Genomic DNA, 22,083 nt, shown 5'->3' with positions numbered 1-22,083 from the left:
AACCATTGTTTATTTACTTACATAATGTATCTCCCATGGAGACCTATTTGGCTTACCACTCTTTATAGGCCTAGTACAATCTCATAGAGCACCCTAGGATTTCACCAATCAATACCTAATGGCACCTAAAAGTACCTATGCTTCTTTTCTTGTCCCATGAATCTGTGAAAGTCTGCAGATCCTCCCAGCTCTAGAAGCAGTCATGTTTTTTAGCAAAATCAGCATTTTGCTTTATGGAAACACAGGCAACATCTGATAGCGAAGAGGGCATTAAGATTTGACTTAACGAAAATTGCCTGACAATGAAAAAGTCATTTCATCATTCTGCTTTGCAATGTAGTCTTCAGAAATCAACTGTGATAAAAAGCAGGAAATAACTGTTAAAATTTTAGCAACTCCTAAAAGGCTGGAAGGTGGGTTTAACAGTTTATTAGGATTTGTAAGTGTCATTTTAAAAACAGTCGATTTAAACCATGTAGAAATAAGTATGCAAAAAGTCTGCAAAACAAAACATACTTTAAACATGTTAAGTAGATAGATTATCTCAAATTCTGGATTTTTCAGTCACTTCGTTGTTATGCTATGGCAGCCAAGTAATCCTTAACTTCAGTTGGAGTAAGCCTCCTAAATCCAGCTTCATTGCAGATTCCAACTTCTATGTTATCCTCTGTCATTTGCCCTTCAAAGCTTTCCTATTGAGGAGGGAGGAAAAAAGGTCAATTTTCTAAGCAGTTAATCATGAAATCATTATAAATCCAGTTGTTGAATATTGAGCTAACCTTTAGGGTTAAGATGGCTGTATGAATGGCATCTTCAAGTTCCAGATCTTCATTATATCTGAAGAATTAAAAAAAAATTACTTATATCATTGTTTATATTCTCTATGACTATTTAAATACAATGACAGCAACAACGTTAAGTTTTTAAAACTCTAAACATCTTAAAAATACTAAATTACACATTCTTTTAATCACCTCCTTGTAGCTGTCCCCAGATAAGAAAAACTGACAATATCTAGCGCTCAATTCTCAACATCATGAAGGGTATGACCCTAAAATGAGTTTGGTTTAGGAAACTTTTTTTTTTTGAGACACAGTTATCTTGGCTCATTGTAAGCTCCACCTCCCGGGCTCATGCCATTCTCCTGCCTCAGCCTCCCAAGTAGCTGGGACTATAGGCGCCCACTACCACGCCCAGCTAATTTCTTTGTATTTTTAGTAGAGATGGGTTTCACTGTGTCAGCCAGGATGGTCTCGATCTCCTGACCTCGTGATCTGCCTGCCTCGATCTACCAAAGTGCTGGGATTACAGGCATGAGCCAATGCACCCAGCCAGGAAACTTGTTAAGTATAAATATTTTAACAATCAGGATGTGGTGGCATTATTATAATTTTTAAAAGACAGAAAAATCAGAACTTTGCTAAAATCTTTTTCTTATAAGCTAAAACACAGCATGTCACTTCCTGCCGATACCAATGTGGACGGTGCGAATAGCAGCTGGGTCGTTTCTTCAGTTTTCCCCATCCCCTACTTTCCTCCCTCCATTGTCAACTGTTGCTCACCGTTCCCAGACTCCCCAGCCCCTCCCTAATCTCGGTGCCACCCTTTCCTGTTTCTCTGCCCAGCCTGTGTTAGGGTGAAGCCTGGAGGAACCCCGGGTGCTGTATCAGAGGAGAGAAGACAAGGATGACCGTCAGCCCACCAGCCCAATCACTGGGTTCACCACCTCCATAGCAATGAGACTGATGCTGCTCACCTGTTCTGGCCACATACAGCCCATGGCTGACTTGGCCTTCAGTGGCATCATGCCTTAGGGGCTTTTTTTTCCCTCAAGACAGATCTTGCTCTGTCGCTCAGGCCGGAGTGCAGTGGTGCAATCTTGGCTCACTGCAAACTCCGCCTCCCAGGTTCAAGTGATTCTCCTGCCTCAGCCTCCCGAGTAGCTGGGATTACGCGCACGCTATCACTCCTGGCTAATTTTTGTATTTTTAGTAGAGACGGGGTTTCACCATGTTGGCCCGGTTGGTCTCAAACTTCTGACCTCAGGTGATCCGCCTGCCTTGGCCTCCCAAAGTGCTGGGATTACAGGAGTGAGCCACCACGCCTGGCCAGCCTTACAAGTATTTCTAAATCAGTGCTTGCAAAGACGGCAAACCTATGCTATGCCAGGGAGATACAGGAGACTGGATTGGAACAATTTTGGGTCATAAAGATGCTGTTTGGAGTGCAACACTGAATAAGGATGTCACCAAAGCAGCCACAGCAGCTGCAGATTTCACAAAGTGTGGGATGCTATCCCAGGAGATGAACTGATGACCCTGGCTCATAAACACATTATCAAGACTACGGATTTCATGCAGGATAGTAATTATTTGTTAACCAGGGGACAGGATAAACCGTTTTGCATATATGACTTGAACAAACCTGAAGCAGAACCTGAGGAAATTACTGATCACAGCTCTGATATAAAAAAGGCCCTATGGTGCAGTAAAGATAAACAGATTCTTTCTTCTGATGACAAAACTGTTAGACTTTGGGATCATGCTACTATGACAGAAGTGAAATCTCTAAATTTTATTATGTTGGCTAGTAGTATGGAATATATTCCTGAGGGAGAGATTTTGATAATAACTTATGGCTGATCCAGTGCTTTTGACAGTACAGTAAGTTTGGAACCAATTAAATCCTTTCAAGCTCCTGCAACCATTAACTCTGAATCTCTTCACCTTGAGAAAGATTTTCTTGTTGCAGGTGGTGAAGATGTTAAACTTATAAGTAAGATGATAATAGTGGAGAAGAATTAGAATCCTATAAAGGGCACTCCGGTCCCATTCACTGTGAGATTTGATCCTGATGGAGAACTCTATGCCAGTGGTTCTGAAGATGGAATACTGAGACTGGCAAACTGTGGTAGGGAAAACATATGGCCTTTGGAAATGTGTGCTTCCTGAAGAAGATAGTGGTGACCTGGCAAAGCCAAAGATTGGTTTTCCAGAGACAAGAGAAGAGCTAGAAGAAATTGCTTCAGAGAATTCAGATTCCATCTATTCTTCAACTCCTCAAGTTAAGGCCTGAACATCAAGCATGTGCCACAGACAGTATACAACTGGACTAGAACGAGCAAGCAGAGAAAAGCATCAGCCTTCCAGAGTTACTCTCTGCTTAAGGCAAAAACAGCAATAAATAATGAGGAATATGAATTAGCTCCATTGCTGGAACAACTAACATGGTGTTACCTGTAAGTGAAATCTCAAGAGTATCAGATGAAGGAAGGCTGAGTTATCCTCTTGTAGTACAATAGCCTGTCATCTTTTTAATGAATATGTACAAGATAACATCCGACTTCTCTTATTACAATTAGAGTTCTTGCAGCTGTTTATGTCATTATGGAGAAGAAAAATATATTGGCTTATTTGTCTGACTTTTCCCTTAAAGCAGAATGTCTTTGTTGCTGTTGTTTTTTGCTTTGGTTGTAAAGAGGGAATACATGATAAAGTAACTGGTTTAATTTCTTTCATTGTACACTGGTTCTGAACATCTAATTATTTTTAGGTGTCTAAATAAAATGTCTCTGAAACAAAAAATAAAACAAATCATAACATGTAATAACAATGTGAAATCTTTGGAAGACTCATTAATATGTAAAAGAAAAAATGAAAAAGTGCTTTAGGAGCCTAAGATTAAGTTTACCATTTAAACCCAGGCCTAAGATTTTTAATAACCTTAACATTACGTGAAAAATGTACTGTGAAGGCTCATCTGTTAAACGGAGTTACGAAATTTTTTATTATTATTCAGCCATAAAAAAATGAAATCCTGTCATTTGCGGCAACATGGATGGAACTCGAGGTCATTATGTTAAGCAAAATAAGCCAGGCACAGAAAGATAAATATTGCATGTTGTCACTCATATGTGGGAGCTAAAAAAGTGGATCTCATGGAGAGAGAGAGTAGCACAGTGGTTACCAGAGGCTGCGAAGGGAGAAGGGAGGAAGAAGGAAGTTGGTTAAGGGGTATGAAAATATGGTCAGACAGGAGGAATAAGTTCTGGTGTCCAATAGTACAGTCAGGAAATTATCGTTAACAATTTACTGTATATTTCAGAACAGCTAGAAGATTTGAAATGTTCCCAACACAAAGAAAAGACAGATGTTTGAGGTAATGGATATCCAATTACCCTGATTTAACACACTATATACAGGTATCAAAATATCAAGTATACTGCAAAAATATGTGCAACTATTACATATCAAGAAATAAAACATTTTCCTCTTCAAAAGCTTGGAGATTTCTGAAGGACTACAGTAACACTGAGACTAGAATACGGCTGGAAATAAGTGATAGCAGCTTGTACTTGGGCACCGACAGATTTTTACATAGTGCTCCACTTTTTATCAAGCACATATATCAAATATTTAATATACCTTCAACTCCAGGCATTTGGTTTCACAATTTTTTTTACTGTCATAAACTGTTATCATTAAATCATTTAAAAATTTGTCTCCCCAAATGTTTTATTCCAGATGCAATGTTCTTTTTTTCCCTCCTGATATGGCACAAAAAGTGAAGTAAAAAGTAAAAAAACCAAAAGCATTTAGGAAACCATAGAATGTAGAAAGAGAACTCCTTAGGAAATGAATATTAATTACCACTTAATATACTGAAGTCTAGGAAACTAGAAGGGAGAGAGTTTTTGGTTTATCTGTAACTAGATTCATATACAGAGTAATATAGCAAGTTTCTTTAGTCCCATGATATTAATTTACTTAAAGAGCACCAAGAACCATAAAGTGAGTTTGCTAATGAATGCAGTTACAATGAATGAGCCTACCTTTTCTCAAGGAAAGTTTTCCCATTCACATAGTTCTTTCCCATTGCTGTAGCTTTCCAGGCAAAGTAAGCTCCCTAATCAGGAAACAAAGAGTAAAAAACCATATTTTAAAACACAAATACAATTATATTGCCCTGCCATTTAATTTTTAGCTTTATTAATTGTTCTGTAACTTCGAAGGTCACAGAATATTACTAGAATGGAAAACGTCACAGAATAGGTTATTTTTTAAGAAGGCTAGAAGGATGGAAACCAAAGAGGCATGAAGAAACTTTTGGAGGTTCTGGAAATTTTTGATATCCTCATTGTAGTAATGGTTTCTTCAGGCATTTACATATATCAAAACTCATTAAACTGATGAGCTGGTGATGATGCAATTAAGTGTAAAATTATGTAAAAAAGCCAGTTAAAAGAAACTGAGGTTAACTTAAAGCAAATAATCAAGACTAGTATTTTAGTTTAATAGACTGAAGCAATTTAAAAATCTATCATAGAAATCTGAAAAATGGTGATCAACTCTTGATCATTAGTGAATTAAAAAGAGAGCATCTCATTAGAAAAAAATACCAAAAGAAACATAATCCAATACGTTTTAAATGAAAACAATTGTTTTTTAGATACAACAGAGGAAAATAGGACAAAAGATAAAATCAGGATTCCAGAAATGGTGGCTTCTGCTACCTTCTGGAAAGGAAGATAAGAGGGCTTGTCATTTAGCTTTGGAAGCTCCCAAAATACTTATTTTTCTGATTTAAGTAACAACCAAAATATTTTTCTTTTGCCATCTCAGGTTATAAAAGTAGATCATAAGGTTTGCATTGAGTGAACTTGTAATTATCTAATAATCCATAAAACATGAAAGATCATTTCCTAATCTTGAATTTTGTCTTAAGGTTCTCATAGCAAATGGGACAGATGTGGAGTAGTATTATCCTTTACAAACACCTTCTATTCAGATACCATTCTTCTGCATTAGAGCAGACAACTCACCCAAGGTACCAATTACACAATCATCTTTGCAAAACACTGAATTCAAGATAGATTAATATTTTTGCTGGAAAACTCACTCAAGTCAGCCCCAAGATTCAACTGATGGCAAACACTACAACACTCTCCTCCAGATCCACATCTTCAATTGCAATATTTCCCTAAGTAACAGGTTTAAATACATTTGATAACAACTATTTCAACAAATCACCTAAGTGTATGAAGTTAATGAATATGGCAAAAGAGGGTAGAACTAATACAGCTTCCTTATCAGAAGACCAAATTACCAAAATTTTAAATATACACACAAAAATGCACAACCTCATACTTTCTAAAGCCCAAGAGAAAAAGAATATACTGCCAAATTGTAAAGTTTTTATGGCTTCTATTTCTGTTAGATATTCAAAGAGCACTTTTAACAAATCCCTCAAATACATCAAATGATACTTACAGATGGATCTGACTGAAATAAATATGGTCGTCCCTCATTCCAACCACAAATAAGTAAAGAAACTCCAAATGGACGAACACCACTGCAGAAAGGAAAATGAAAATTACTTGGCATTTTCATGGTGTTAAAGTCATCCTCAAGAATTTATCAGTACTCTCAAATAAAGCAAATTATCAGGCAAACTGAATTAGACTTGTAAGTTCCTTAAAAAGTATTTAACACTTTTCTGAATGAATCAATTCAAAACTAATTCTCTTTATGGTAGTGAGGAATGGTAGCCAAATAAAAAAAAACTGGATTGAACAGAGTGTCACCTAAGACACTGGGGTTAATAAGTGTGTAGTAACATTTAGTGTCCTAATAAAATGACAACTTTCAATTAATGCAACTTTTCCACTAGGTTTACCTATTACAAAATGACAACTTTCAGTTAATGCAGCTTTTCCACTAGGTTTACATATCAACAACTACCTATATGCTATCTCATCCACACCCAAACTTAAGAAACTGAGGAATGAAAAGAAATATGAATATGTCCAAGAGCTGCTTTCATCATGTGCTTACCATCATTTCTGGTTACAAAGATAAATTTGAAAGTAGCGGCCAGGTGCAGTCCCAACACTTTGGGAGGCCAAGACAGGCAGATCACTTGAGGTCAGGAGTTTGAAACCAGCCTGGCCAACATAGTGAAACCACATCTCTACCAAAAAAATAAAAAATAAAAAATTAGCTGGGCATGGTGATGCACGCCCGTGGTGCCAGCTACTCAGGAGGCTGAGGCATGAGAATTGCTTGATCCCAGGAGGCAGAGGTTGCAGTGAGCCGGGATCATGCCATTGCACTCCAGCCTGGGCGACAGAGTGAGACTCTGACTCAAAAAAAAATAATAATAATTAAAAGTAGCAAAGATTGTCTGTCCATAAAGTGTTTTAATCACTGGCAAAAGAACTTTGTGTATCTAGAAGCTGCTTTCTGCTGTTACATGAGCAACAAGAAAACACATTTTTTTCCTTAAATACTCCAGATCCAGATAAGATCAGAAATATTCATCATAGTGATTTTGTCCACTTGTTAAGCAAATACAGGAATCGTAAGTCCCACTCTATTTATATATCTACTCTTTAAAATAACTTCCCCCTACAATTCATGGCACATTTCAAGTAAAAAAAGCAACTTACCCTGACTGAGTATATTCTTGCATCACAGAAGCTACTCTCTGTACCAGCTGAGCTGTCGGAATGGGTTCTTGGTACACAAGATAGTATTGTTGAGCTAGTTTTCGAGCTCTGTGCACAAGCACTCTAACAAGGAAAAAATAAGATTTAATTACACAGAAGATGCTCTACTACCTAAAGACTCATTCTCTTTTTACAGGCATGTACCTGCAGCACAAGTTTAACATGTATCTCTTTAATGGTGGCTATTGGATCGAAGCTAGTCTTACTCTAACACTGGATTCCAGTTGATATAGAAGAAAATATCAGAGCATCATAGAGTACCAGTTAGCTTAAAAGTTAACAGATTTAATGTACAAAAATGAGAACTTTATCTTGCTCCATGGCTTCTTCAAGACTGTCCCCCCATCCAAGGGCAGCCGCTTGTCTTTTGATAGCTCACCCCAGCCCACACACACATAAAGCACACATAAACACACAGGCACACAATTCGGGGCATATTTTTCTCACTTCAGGTCACTACTTTCTGCAGACTGTTTCAATCTCTCTGCCTGTGCTTCAAGGAGTACCCTTCAGAGATTAAGAAACAGTAAGAAACTACTTGTAACTAAAAATGTAAAATTCGGCTAGGTGCAGTGTTTCATGCCTGTAATCCCAACACTTTAAAAGGCTGAAGCAGGAAGATCACTTGAGGCCAGGAGTTTCAGACCTGCCTGGGCAAGACCCTGGGTTACTTTAAAGAGAATAACTCAGATGTGAAAGAGGAAGTAGATAGAGTACATAACTCCTCTTTTCTCTGTTTAATGGACTTTCCCTTCTGACATATTCCTCTTCTACTATACAGGAACTGGGCATAAGGCTTTAGTTTTCTCCAGTGCAGTTTAAAATGATAAAAGCAATACCCAGCATGACCCTGTCTCTTAAAATTTTTTTTCAAAAGTAAAATTTGTCAAAAGAGATTAAGAAGACATTATATAACAATCAAATATATTAGCAAGACAAATAGTATTTACCTTTACCAGCTCATATACTAATGATCTGAAATATGCACATTTTCCCTGTGTGTGACAGTCGTGTCCCATCCCTCAGTTTATCGTATCAGTGGCAGCACACTGCAGTATCCAGCCTGTATAGTGGTGACAAGATTCACTGCCTGATCACATTCCACTGACCTTGTTGCATTGATTCACTGAAGTGAAACTTTGCCTCTACCTATCTTGCTCCACAAAATCATGAGCAATAAAGTAATACTCCTTTTACTTGTTTAAATGACAGACACAGAAAGCTGTCAATCTCTTTCAACTTGCTGGTACCCTGAGTAACAAGATTATTCTCTTCCTGTGAATATAAAGGGGGTGATTATACAAGCATTGGGATCCTGGTTGGCTGCCACACTCAACAACCTGCAGTGATGTTTGAGAATTTTGTTCCTTTGTGAAGAACAGGAAAAAAGATAACTCTGGATGGTGATGCTTTCTTTTGTTGCCTCGTACTTTTTACAATATAGTTTACTGTAACATAAATTGCTTTTATCATTTTTAAACCGCACTGGTGAAAACTAAAACCCTTATGCCCAGTTCCTGGATAGTAGAAGAGGAATATGTCAGAAGGGAAAGTCCACTAAAAAGAGAAAAGAGGAGTTATGTAATCTATCTACCTCCTCTTTCACATCTGAGTTATTCTCTTTAAAGTAAGCTATACAGGCAAACTAAATTCAGCTCTCAATGAGGCTGCTATTGCTAAACAAAGTACACAAAAAAAGAGGAATTGAAAGATTAAAAACAACCTTGGTTTTTCTCCTGAAAATACAGATTACAATCAATTCATGAGATGGTGAGAAACACTATAAAAAGTATAAAGTACCTGTAATCGGGGCCCATGCCACTGTACACCAAACCTATATGCTTGGTAATTGGTTCTACTTTGTGTACACTTCGCTCATCATACAGAATGGATTTCTGTTTTTTCTCAGTTGCTAATACCACACCATTTGCAGCTTAAAAAAAAAAAGAGAGAGACATAAATGTTTAATCATTTTTAAGACTGTTTTAACAGCTTTCTAATTATGGATGTGCTAAACTCAAACTCCCTTATCTCCTTTAATTTATAAAACCTTTTCTTCCGGTGTCCTATTACCAAAATTACCTAAGAAATGGTAAGTCAGTTCTTCCCTCACTGGTCATTTAGTAGTACACAAAAAAATTCTCCCTACAGCTAAAGGTATTACATAACCTTTTGTAAAGCACTCTAAGGATACCTGAGAGTTCACATGTTTTAAAATAAGGGATTTCTGCCTACTTGTCCCACTATTCTTATAACATGAAATTTACAATAAATGATACAGCCTTTTAAAGTGAAACACTTACAACACATTTAGCTTATGTTTTATAATTAAACTTCCCTAAATTTTAAGGATAAAAACTGCCAGGAAGTAGTGAATAATCTGTGGAAAAACAAAAAAAAGACTCAGTTTTCTGAATGAGAAAGACTATTGTGAATATCACAACAAACAGATAAAGGTGTTATTATTTACTTTGAAAAGAAATTTCAATGACCTTAGACTTATTACTAAACTCCAAAACACTGTAAATTAACAAAAAACTGTTAAAAATTATACTGCCGCAGCTCTGTATAAATTAATTACTAATTAGGATAACTACTAACAGGCATCTGAAATGAATGAAGTATTTCATTACCTTTAATTCCCACGGACGGGGCTCCTCCAGCTACAGCAGCCAAAGCATATTCAATCTGGACAAGTTTACCAGACGGGCTTAAAAGAAACACAGGTATTTTTAAGTTCACATATCATCGAATATTTATTGTAAGAACATCTCTGAGATAGTACAGACATACAGGTCAAATCCAATTTATCCAACCCCAGGGAGTAACTGGCCTTTGACCTCTATCACGAAGTGGCACAGAAACCAAATTTACAGCTGGGTGCAATGACTCAAGCCTGTAATCCCAGCACTTTGGAAGGCCGAGACGGGTGGATCACCTGAGGTCAGGAGTTCGAGACCAGCGTGACTAACATGGTGAAACCCTGTCTCTACTAAATATACAAAAATTAGCCAGGTATGGTGGCGCATGCCTGTAATCCCAGCTACTTGGGAGGCTGAGGCAGGAGAATCGCTTGAATCCGGGAGGTGGAGGTTGCAGTGGGCCAAGATTGCACCATTGCACTCTAGCCTGGGCAACAAGACCGAAACCTCATCTCAAAAAAAAGAGAAAGAGAGAAAGAAAGAAACCAAGTTTACAAGGCAATTGGAACATACTCCTACTAAAGCACTACTTTCTCTTTGGTTGTTTTTTGTCTGCCACATGGAGCAGTGGTATTACTGTTGCTTCTTTTCACCCTAAGTTTTCTGTGCCTGTTTTCTCACCTGTAAAATGAGGACACAGTAACAACTGGTTTTCCCTATCAGTGGATTCTACAGGGCTGACTACAGGATTTGAATACGCCCTGACTTGGTATTTGTGGGGGTCCTGAAATCACCATCCCCTACAAGAGTCCTGTACCTATTTCAAAGCATTGTTGTGATTAAGTGAAGTAATTCCTATAAAACTGTCTGGCATAAAATCAGTAACAAGCACATACTGAATAGTAATGTTATTAAGAACATGTATGTGTCTGTTAAAAACCAAACAGCAGCACATATTTCAAGTCGGAGGGTGGTTTTAGAAAACAGACATGGCCTAAGACAATAAGACCTAGATTTCACTCACAATTAAGTATTCTCTATACAATATACAACTATTTCTAGAAGTCACGAGATGGTCACACTTAACAGATCTGGTTCCATGGATTTGGTAGCTAAACGCAAGTCTCAAACTGGCCTTTTAAAGTTATCCTTTATTTCAACCTAGTTGTTTAACTGGAATCATCATAAACCAACCTAATTTCATAGATAAAGTCTGAGTGAAAGTAATTTGTCCAAAGTGACACAGGTAGGTCCTTATCTCCCATCTACTAGTGAAAAGATAAATTTCAGAAGGCTGTATTTTCTCTTTACATAATTACGAATATTCCCTTGGTCACTCAAATCTCAACTCCATCCCTCCTTGTTCCAAACACATAGACTACTCTCAGACTTCAAACGCCTCATTGACAAGCTAATCCCTCCGTCTGAAATGCATTTCTCTATTGCCCTGTGAACTCCTTTCATTCAAACATGTCCTAAGGGAAGCTGCCCTGACCCCTCAGATTAAGTTGAATACCTATTCACTGATGCCTGTGATGTCCTGTACTTCCTCTTTGCCTAAGATTCATCATATCTGAATTGTTTTTTTGTTTTTTTTTTGTAGAAACAGGGTCTTGCTATGCTGCCCAGGCTGGTCTCAAACACCTGGTCTCAAGCAATCCTCCTGCCTCAGTCTCTTTATTATTTTAACAATATTTGTCTTCCTCAATAAAGTAGCTATGTTCAGTCAGGATTCCAGCACATAACCTAGTACCAGGAATCCACAATTATTTGGCTGATAGAGACACATCTAGACCAATTAAAGAAACAGACCTAAGGGTGACAGCTTTAAGGCTCTTGATATAATTAATTTGAGCAGAATAACATCAACTAACATTTAAATTTAAAAGTTAGGCTGAACTTTTTTTCCTTTAATAGTCACTATTTCAATAATCATATCATAACTTTCTGGGTCCATCCAGCTTTCAATTAGTGTTCAATACCTAATTCATGTACCCCTGGGTAACATTTAAAGGCTCATGTAAACTTAATAGTTACCATTTCTCTGTTCGTATTACGTGTACATACCTATCTTTACCACTGCATGATTTCACTGCGTGAAAGCTCACTAACCTGTGAGCTGGCTGAGCAATCGACCATCTTTATATTCCATAATGCCACTATCCCATTCCACAGCATCAGCATCCCTATATGGGATAACTGAAATAGCCTTCTAACTGGTTTTCCTCTTTCTCAACCTTACTTCCACCCCCCCAGCCAAAGTTACCTTTGGACCATGTCACCTCCACTTAGATTTTGTAATAACTTCTTTGTTCACTTAAAATAAAATCTCCTTCTCTGGCCTACAAAGTTCTACACGATTAGCCTTCTCCCACATTACCTCCTTGCTCACTATAGCACATCTGCCTCATTTTTATTCCTTTAAGAGCTCAAGCTCCTTCCCAGTTTCAGGGCTTTCATACATGCTGTTCCTTCTGTCTACAAGTCTCCTTATTCCTAAATCTTCAAATAGCTGGCTACTTTTAATCTTCCAGTCTCAAAAATCACCCCCAAGCACAAACCTTTCCTGATTACTCAATCTAAAGTCATATTCCTTCCTTCACCCTTTTTAAAATAAAATTCCTTAGTAAGAGAATGTATTAGTAGGCACCAATTTGTTTACTCATTTATTGTCAATTCCTCAACCAAATGTAGTCCACAAGAACTGTTTCATCCTGTATGGTCTCTAGTCCCTTCCACCATTAGTTTACTTCTGATTACCAGAGGCTAGAAACAAATATTTTCTTTTTATCTAAAACAGCTGAATCCACCATGTTAAAACACATACACACACACACACACACACACACACAAGTTTGGTTTTTTTAAAAAAAACTTTTAGATATGGGGTATCACTTTGTGACCCAGGTTGGAGTGCAGTGGTAGAATCACAGCTCACTGCATCCTAAACTCTTGGGTTCAAGTGCTCCTCTCGCCCTCAGCCTCCCAAATAGCTTGGATGCCTGGCTAATTTTTTAATTTTTTTCAGAGATAGGGTCTTGCTGTGTTGCCCAGGCTAGTCTTGAACTCCTGGGCTAAAGTGATCCTCCTGCCTCAGTCTCCCGAGTAGCTGGGATTACAGGTGTGAGTCACCCTGCCTGGCCAAAAGTTTATTTTAATAAAGAAAATTTGTTATAAAAAGATTCATTCCCTGAAGGTATACGGTTGTTTTATGTTTTCAGCTCCACTAGGATTACACTTTCTTCGAGATAAAAGACCACATTTGCAGCCTGGGCAACATCGCAAGACCCCATGCCTTAAAAAAAAAAAAATTAGCAGGCAGGGTGGTGCACACCTCTAGTCCCAGCTACTCCAGAGACTGAGGCAGGAGGCTCCCTTGAGCCCAAGAGCTGGAGGCTGCCAAGTCCCTGTCCCTAAAAAAAGGACCACATTTGTTTTCTTCACAAATATGAACAGTGAATACATCCTGCACACACTATTCTGTCATATGTAATATAATGAGACCTTTTATTGCATAATTAAATTAATCTCGTTCAAAGGTTACAAAAAAACTATTACGTACACCCACTGCTTACTGAAAACTGCCAAGAGAAAAGTACTTTTGGAATTTAAGACAACATTATGTAATGGAAAGTGTATTTTTGTTATCAGAAAAAAAACCCAGTTTGAATGTCAAGTCAGCTACTCACCGATGATCTTAGACAAGTTATTTAATTTGTACAAGCTGTGCTTAGTTCATCTGTAAGAAGCTGAGATAACACTCATTATAGCAGTGGAAAGAGATGGAGCAGGTTAAGGTTAAGTTGCACCTAACAGAAAGTACTCAACAAGTTAGATCCCGCCTGCCTTCAGTTGTCAGGAGTACATTTTAAGTAAACTGGGCATTACTGATCCTTAAGAAAATGGGTAAGTCAGAAAACTTCCCCAGTCAATTTTTAAAAGTCTTCGGCGATGGTTTTCTCACGTTGAGAGCCATGGTTCGCCCCAATTGTATTTTGGAAAGTAAACTTATTATTCTAATCCCCTGTTCTACAATAGAAGAGCCTACAATCTTGTTTAAAGTAAACATCCCCCTCCCCGACGTTCCCCCCCGTCCACCAAAAAAAGACCAAAACTCAAACTGTTGCCTCGTTGTTAGGGGTTCACAAAAAAGTGATAGGCGCTTTCGGTTTTTAGTCCTTATGTTTCTAATTCGTGCATCGAAGAAACCGAAAACGGGAGGTTTTGAAAGACACTAGTGCCAAATGGAGACCAAGACTCCGACTTAACTGTAAAGCTGAGAGTTTTCCAAGAAAAGGAAACCCCACATATTTGACCAAGATTCCAAGTTTCAGAAACCACCGCATCAGGTCTACTTGAGCCAGGAGAAAAATCCTAGGTTCAGAACGGGCCACCCAGAGATGGTTAAGCTAAAACTGCCTTCTTTTCTAGTCTCCAAAGTGAAAGCGAATCCTTGGCTATGTGCCTCACCGTCCCGCAGCCCCATGTTAACCCTGCAAAACCGCATCCCCCCGACCCTCCAGCAACCTCCGACCAAGGAAGCTCCAGGAATCCCGGGCCGGCCTGGCAAATGACTTCGCAAAGCCGCATTTCCACCTCCATTCCCTACTGGACCCTCCAGAAGCACCAATGCCGACGTCAGGATGGGAAAAACTAAGTCGACAGAGCACCTGCAACCTCGACTACGCTGAGGACCTCGAGGGCCCCTTCCATACCTGAATGTAGTCAGCGAAAAGCTGTACCCGCGCTCCGCCATCTTTACCCGAAGAGCCAAAGCACATCCGCACACATGCGCACTGTGGCCGATTTCCTTTCATTTCCCCGCCCCTCGCCTTTCCTTTTCTCTCTAAGATTGGAGGAGAGTCAGAGCGGCTACAAGAGCATGACGGGTGTTGTAGTTCTAGGAAGCGAGGCTTGCCCGATTCTGTGCCTGTGCGCATGTTGAAAGCAGGGGCGGGACCGGGGCGGTGTTCCAGCAGGGAAAATGGCGGTGGCCATGCTGGTCTTGGTGGTTTCGCCGTGGCCTGCGGCCCGGGGAGTGCTTCGAAACTACTGGGAGCGACTGCTGCGGAAGCTTCCTCAGAGCCGGCCGGGCTTTCCCAGTCCTCCGTGGGGTAGGTAAAGAAGGGCTCCGTGGGAGAGGGGGCTGATGACGGGACCTCAGACAGCGTAGCAGACGCAGCTTACACAATTCGTTCTCAGCCCCGGTTCTGATCCGCGGCCGCACGTCGGGGACGTAGTTCGTGACATTCACATATTAGCGAGAACAGAACGACTGTTTTTGCGCTCCCTCCACCGAAAAAAAAAAAAATCCTCTGCTTGTTCCATTCGTACACAGAATGTAACCCAAGCTTGTGTCAAAGATAAATCATAGCCAGCCAGTAAGTAAAGCACTGAAAACAGATTTTATTCAGTAACTACTGCAGGTAAAGAGCTGAGCTCCATCCCGGTTTGTGCAGAGGTGACTTGGGCATTTTAAAGGGAGAATGAGCGAGGCGGGAGTGTAGGGGCTCTGTAGAGTCAGAGAAGTGTGGTACAGTGAAGTCAGTGCAAATGTGATTAGCCGGCTGTGTCTGCTAGCTCGCAGTTATCTTAGGGAGGATTCTATCCTCCCACAGAGACTGGGAGACAAAGGCCCTATCCTTCCTAATGATTAGATTTCAAAGGAATGGCTCTCAGGGCCTTGAAAGAAACGCTTCCGAGTTAGTTGCAAGGGATACGTATTTACAATTATATGCCCTTTCCAGGAAATGCTCTAAGGGAGTTCGGGACCTACTGTAAGGTGTATGTTGGCCAAAATAAATAGGAAATTTTCCAGGCAGTGTTGAGCTTTCTCAGGCAGGCACTTTAAAAGGGGGGCCGAGGTCATCCTAGGATACAGCCTTATGCTGCTAGAAACTATGCTAGAGTTTGGTCAAGTCTGTGGAGTTTAGGGATTTGTACAGAGTTGTCCTGAGAGGACAGTTCTGCAGGTCTCACTTGGCATCAAGGCCCACCACTCTCTGGATCTGTCTTTCCTTTCCAGCCCTGCCCTCACCTCCCCTCCCCCCCCTCCCCTCTCCCCCATCTCCTCTTCCCTTCCCTTCCCTCCATTCTTTCCTCCCTTCCTCCCTCCCTCCCGCGCAGTACGTTTTCTGTGGTGTTTGAGCTCTGAGGAGATGAATTCTGTTTCCCATGTTTCACTTGGAATTAATCTTAATTGGAAGTATCTTGGATGTTGAAACTGTCATTGCTTTGGCATTTACATTCTACTCAATTTCTAAGCAGCCTGAAAGTGATAATATCCAGAAATATACCAAGAAAATATATGCCACTATATGCCAAGCAATGTGCCAAGCTTTCTACATGTACTTCCTGGGATAATCTTGACAACAGTCCCATTAGGTGTATACACTTTCCAACTGAAGCAGTAGGCTCACAATTGTCCCAAGTTCACAGACAGTCCTGAGCCTGTGTTGTTAATCACCGGGGCATGCTTGGCAATACTTGTGGACATATTGAAAATAAATACCAGTTGTTAAGTGTTAGAGAACTTTGTGCATTTTTAAGAGTTCTTAAGATCAAAAGAAGTATGGTGGCTGGGCGTGGTGGCTCACGCCTGTAATCTCAGCACTTTGGGAGGCCAGGGCGGGTGCATCACCTAAGGTCAGGAGTTCAAAACCAGCCTGGCCAACATCGTGAAACCCCGTCTCTACTAAAAATACAAAAATTAACCAGGCGTGGTGGTGCACACCTGTAATCCCAGCTACTTGGGAGGCTGAGGCAGGAGAATCACTTGAACCAGGGAGGCGGAGGTTGCAGTGAGCCGAGATCACGCCACTGCACTCTAGCCTGGGTGACAGAGTGAGACCCAGTCTCAAAAAAAAAAAAAAAAAAGTATGGCACGTCTAAGAAATAGCAAGGAAAGGGTAAAGGAATGTTGATTTTATAAGCAATTCAGAAAAAGAGAAACTTTGATAGTCACAATAAATAAGGCCATACAGAGAAATGGTGAGCTGGCTCTTTTCTTTAGAGAGCAGACAGGAATCAAGATTAAATATTATGAGGAACTAAGTGACTTAAGAGGTTGTATCATAAAGGACCTGACTCAGTTTGAATATAAGAAAGGGCCAATTGGCAGTTACATCAGTGCCGGTCAGAAGTGTATTCAGGAAATCTGTCTAGATTTACTTGTAAATTAATCAGGTACTTACTACCCACCAAGTATTAATAGAAACGTGGACAGTTGAGTTATTCTTTGCTTGTTTTGTTCAAGTTAGGTGCCTATCAGAGTCCTGTATTTTATGAGATAAGAAACTTGATGGAATTTCACTGATCTCTTTTCAGCAGGATCCACTAAGAAAAAATTCTGTGTTCTTTAAAATTGTATTGTATAAGCTTTAGTGTATTTTAATAGCTAAGGTTTCCCGTTATTGAGTTTCACATTCTAAATTTTATATATAGTCTTTGTGTGTGTGTATGTTTGACCATTGATTGTTAAGGAAAATGATATCTGTAAATAGTAATTTAGAAGCTAGAAACTAATTCTGTATCTCTTATGTTTTATTTCCTAGGACCAGCATTAGCAGTACAGGGCCCAGCCATGTTTACAGAGCCAGCAAATGATACCAGTGGAACTAAAGAGAATTCCAGTCTTTTGGATAGTATCTTTTGGATGGCAGCTCCCAAAAATAGACGCACCATTGAAGTTAACCGGTGTAGGAGAAGAAATCCGCAGAAGCTTATTAAAGTTAAGGTAATGCATTGATTTTTGTGGGTGTGCTTTTCCTCAAGTCCTCCATTGAATAAGCTCATGGTAGATTCCTATAGCCTAGGAATAAATTATTCTCAGATTATATGTGTCTACTTTCCTCTGGCCTAAATGAAATACAATATTCTCATTATGTATGCCTGCTGTCCTCTAGCCTGAGTATTAGAAACACAGTCAAGGAAGGAGTGAGTTTGGAGACTGGGCAAGGAACGAGGCTGTGAGGTGCCTACATGACTTCTGAATTGTGAGCTGTGTCAGTCTTGAGCTGTGTGAGTTTTGAACTACAGATGAGTAAACATCCTAACTATGGCAGAGCCTAGAATTAAAGCTAGAAGCAGTAGGTATACTGAATCTTGGGTTTTACAAGCCCTTACATATTTAATTTATTTTTTATCATTTCCAATAAAATACCATGAAGGAAAACCCTAAGATAAGTAATAAAACAGCTAACAACAATTAAGTGTCTATGATGTATCTCAGTGCCTTATGTTTATTATATCTCATCATGTCTTATAGCCCTCCAAAGCAAATAAGATATTCTTCATTATTAGGATGAAAAAACTGAGGCAAAAAGAATTTGCGTGTGGTCACACAGCTATGAAGCAGTAGATTTTCGAGCTCTGATTTTTGACCTCATGTTCTTTTAAAGATTTTCTTAGTGTTCTCCTATCCTCAGACAATTTCAGATTCTCCTCTCTGACAACATGGATGTACTGTCTTCATTGATCTAGTAAAGAAAAGTTACAGTGTGTATTACCTCTCATCTGTTCATGTATGGTTTTAACAGTTAGGATTTCAGTTACTGTTTACTTCATGGCGTTCCACAACAGCAGCACCATACAGATGAAACTCAAGAACAGAAAATTGACTTTCATAAGCATCCACATTCTGTTAAGCAAAACCTTAGAACTTAAGCCAGAAAGTATTGTTGAGTGATGGTTGGGGCTGAACTTAAATGTAGAACTGAAAAACACTTTATTACTTAAGACTTACAGTAATTCATAAATTTGCTCAAGAGGACGTAAAATTTTAGGAATGAGATCTTGCACTGCTCTGTTATGTGACTTCCCTGTTCGCATTTATTCTGAGGGAATAGTTCTTATCCTGTGCATTTATTTTCTTCCTTGAATTATTTTCTGTTACATACGGTATATAGTGTGTTATGTTGGGTACTTTGATCATGAAAAGAAGACCAACTGACTGTGGGTGTCTTCATACCTTCAATTGTGCATGCAATCCAGTTTCCAGTAGTGGAGTAAAATGAGAATATGGTTAGGCAAGTAATATACAAGCCTCTTTCTTCCTTTCAGAAAAGGAAACTCTTTTGTTATCTGCCTCACAGATGTTAGTATATTAATCTTATCAAGTGTTTAAAGCTTCTTTAATGATCCTGTTTAGTATTTTTCTTTGTATTTTCTTTCAAACCTACATCTAGAATAAGTTGATAAATCTTTTAGAGGTTATAATTTTTCTATTTTATAGTTAAAGTTGGATATATATATGTGTGTGTATATATATATATACACACACATATATATATAAATCATTAAAATACCCCAAGAATGTAACATAGAAAATAATTTTACATTAAGGAATAATCAGTGTTCATTTTTAAAAAGAAAAATTATACCATATACCAAACCTGTATTCTGTACAGGAATTTGAATTACACCGTGATAAAAAGAGGAAGCCAAGGAAATCAAGTTGTAATGTTCTTATCTTGTTTTCCCTAAGATAGATTGAAAGACAAAGGGAATTCACTTTTCCTTGGTGTCTTATTTAAGATGCTGATTGTATGGGTCACTTCATTATGTTGACAAATTCCTTATTTGATATTTAGTATTTGGAGTTAGGAGAAATGAGTATTTTTTTTTCTTTTTTACATAACTACAACTGCCGTGTTTAAGTAAAGATATACCAGATTCAGGTTGGCTGAATTCTAGTTCTAGTTTTTCTCTAATTCAAACTCAATGTTGCTTGTCTTCAGTCTTCCTGTTAAAGTGAGGTGGAACTACATGGTGTATGATGACCTCATGTAGCCTGAACATCCTAAGAAAGTTAAAATGTAAGCATTGCTCCTGTCAGTGGTTATTTGTTCGTTATATTGCCTCTTGTTAAAATACGTTTTTGTTTATTGCTTTAAAGAACAACATAGACGTTTGTCCTGAATGTGGTCACCTGAAACAGAAACATGTCCTTTGTGCCTACTGCTATGAAAAGGTGTGCAAGGAGACTGCAGAAATCAGACGACAGATAGGGAAGCAAGAAGGGGGCCCTTTTAAGGCTCCCACCATAGAGACTGTGGTGCTGTACACGGGAGAGACACCGTCTGAACAAGATCAGGGCAAGAGGATCATTGAACGAGACAGAAAGCGACCATCCTGGTTCACCCAGAATTGACACCAAAAATGTCAAAAGGATAACTTCACAGTAAATCATTTCTCCTGAAATAGAGGAAGATTCTTTATGTTGTTGTGCTTGTTTTTAAATCATCAATATAGTTTAACACATTCTTTCTAAGCAGTTTTGTGTGGGATAATTTGAAGAATATATTATGAGTAAACTCCGAAAATTTTGTTTATCCAAAGGCTCAATGGATTATGTTTCTATTATATACAAGGTTTTAAGTAAACATAAAATTTCCAGAACAAAAATAAAAAATTTAAAATTCATAGCAAAAATTCTGTGTTTTGGCTTTGGTTTTGTTTGCCAGTGCCTTTTCTTATACAAGAATACTTAACACAGATAACTCCATTTAAGTAACACATGGAAATAGTTTATTATTTGCATTTTTGGTATTGTTTTTTAAGATGGTAGTTGTGGCAGTAAGAAAAGTTTTTGTTCTTATTTTTCTCTTAGCAAATTAAAATTGCTTTTGGAGGAAATTACTTTTATGAAACATACTAATTTACTTAGGTGACAGAAGTACTTCTTTACATTTTACATTACATCAAAATCATATTCAGAATATATGAGATAGCCTATGTTTTGGAAGAGATTATTAGTAAAGATGTGAGCAGATTCCATAGCACACTGAAAATGTGATAAGAATGTTCTTTGCATTTTTCTTTTAATATGTCCTTTTAGTTTATTTCACATTTTATCAATTTTATGTCATTGTAACAGTAGGCTCTTTAACTTCAACTTTCTTTTTTTTTTTTTTTTTTGAGATGGAGTTTTGCTCTTGTCGCCCAGGCTGGAGTGCAGTAGCCTGATCTCAGCTTCACTGCAACCTCCGTCTCCTGGGTTCAAGCGATTCTCCTGTCTTAGTCTCCCAAGTAGCTGAGATTATAGGCGCCTGGCACAACGCCTAGCTAACATTTGTATTTTTAGTAGAGACAGGGTTTCACCATGTTGGCCAGGCTGATCTCGAACTCCTGACCTCAGGTGATCCCACCTTCCTCAGCCTCCCAAAGTGCTCGGATTACAGGCATGAGCCAGTGTGCCTGGCCTTTAACTTAACTTTCTACAGTTAATTTCTTATTTTCTTCTACCTCTCTCATTCCTGTGTCCACCTTGAGCCCAATGTTTGCTATTTTGTTTCCTGCCTCATTCAAAATGAAAAAAAGTGAGGTAGCTATTTAAAACACATAATGATAAGCAACTTAGGGAATTATAGTTAAAGGTAACATCGGTAGACAAGATAAAGCCCAGGGCAGTATTTACAGCAAAAATATATGCTGCAGTAACCTGAACACATACTATATTAGGCAGCATATTTGACTCAACATTTTTTTTCTTTTTTTTTTTTGAGACGAAGTTTCACTCTGTCGCCCAGGCTGGAGTGCAGTGGTACTACCTCGGCTCACTGCAACCTTCGCCTCCCAGGTTCAAGCAAGTCTCTTGTTCTCAGCTTCCCAAGTAGCTGGGATTATAGCCACCCACTACCATGCCCAGCTAATTTTTTTATTTTTACTCCTACCTCAGGTGATCTGCCCACCTTGGCCTTCCAAAGTGCCAGAATTACAGGCTGAACATTTTTTTCTTTGGAAAGAAGATTCACTTGTATGGATCAGTCTTCACAAAGTAAGACAGATAATCTAGAAGATGCATCACTCTCTTGGTACTAAGGCCTGAAGCATACTAAGGTGTGGGGCTTCATAATGAAAATTGTATAATGGCGCAATCTGTGTTAACATTCCTACAGGTAAAGTCACCAATTTCATTGGGTACGGTATAGGCCA

General features: G+C 38.8%; 2 protein-coding genes and 1 pseudogene across 2 annotated transcripts; 2 read left to right on the top strand and 1 right to left on the bottom strand.

Moving 5' to 3' along the window:
• Nucleotides 1–414: 414 nt before the first annotated feature.
• On the bottom strand, nt 415–14,987 carry PSMA2 (proteasome 20S subunit alpha 2). Its single transcript, XM_002818020.6, has 8 exons — nt 14,865–14,987; nt 10,141–10,217; nt 9,308–9,440; nt 7,448–7,570; nt 6,270–6,351; nt 4,832–4,905; nt 780–837; nt 415–692 (listed from the first exon to the last, which is right to left on the bottom strand). Exons 1-8 carry the CDS (start codon nt 14,903–14,905, stop codon nt 576–578), a joined length of 705 nt encoding a protein of 234 aa, XP_002818066.1. The 5' UTR covers nt 14,906–14,987; the 3' UTR covers nt 415–575.
• On the top strand, nt 2,063–3,486 carry LOC103891120 (serine-threonine kinase receptor-associated protein-like; annotated as a pseudogene).
• A 128-nt stretch (nt 14,988–15,115) lies between the features above and the next one.
• On the top strand, nt 15,116–20,580 carry MRPL32 (mitochondrial ribosomal protein L32). The gene is made up of 3 exons (XM_002818021.5): nt 15,116–15,263; nt 17,703–17,884; nt 20,045–20,580. Exons 1-3 carry the CDS (start codon nt 15,134–15,136, stop codon nt 20,297–20,299), a joined length of 567 nt encoding a protein of 188 aa, XP_002818067.1. The 5' UTR covers nt 15,116–15,133; the 3' UTR covers nt 20,300–20,580.
• Nucleotides 20,581–22,083: the final 1,503 nt, after the last annotated feature.

The sequence above is a fragment of the Pongo abelii genome, chromosome 6 (genome assembly GCF_028885655.2).
Source record: "Pongo abelii isolate AG06213 chromosome 6, NHGRI_mPonAbe1-v2.0_pri, whole genome shotgun sequence".
Taxonomy (NCBI): domain Eukaryota; kingdom Metazoa; phylum Chordata; class Mammalia; order Primates; family Hominidae; genus Pongo; species Pongo abelii.
The sequence above is the reverse complement of the archived record's forward strand: the minus strand, read 5'-3'. Positions and strand labels throughout refer to the sequence as shown.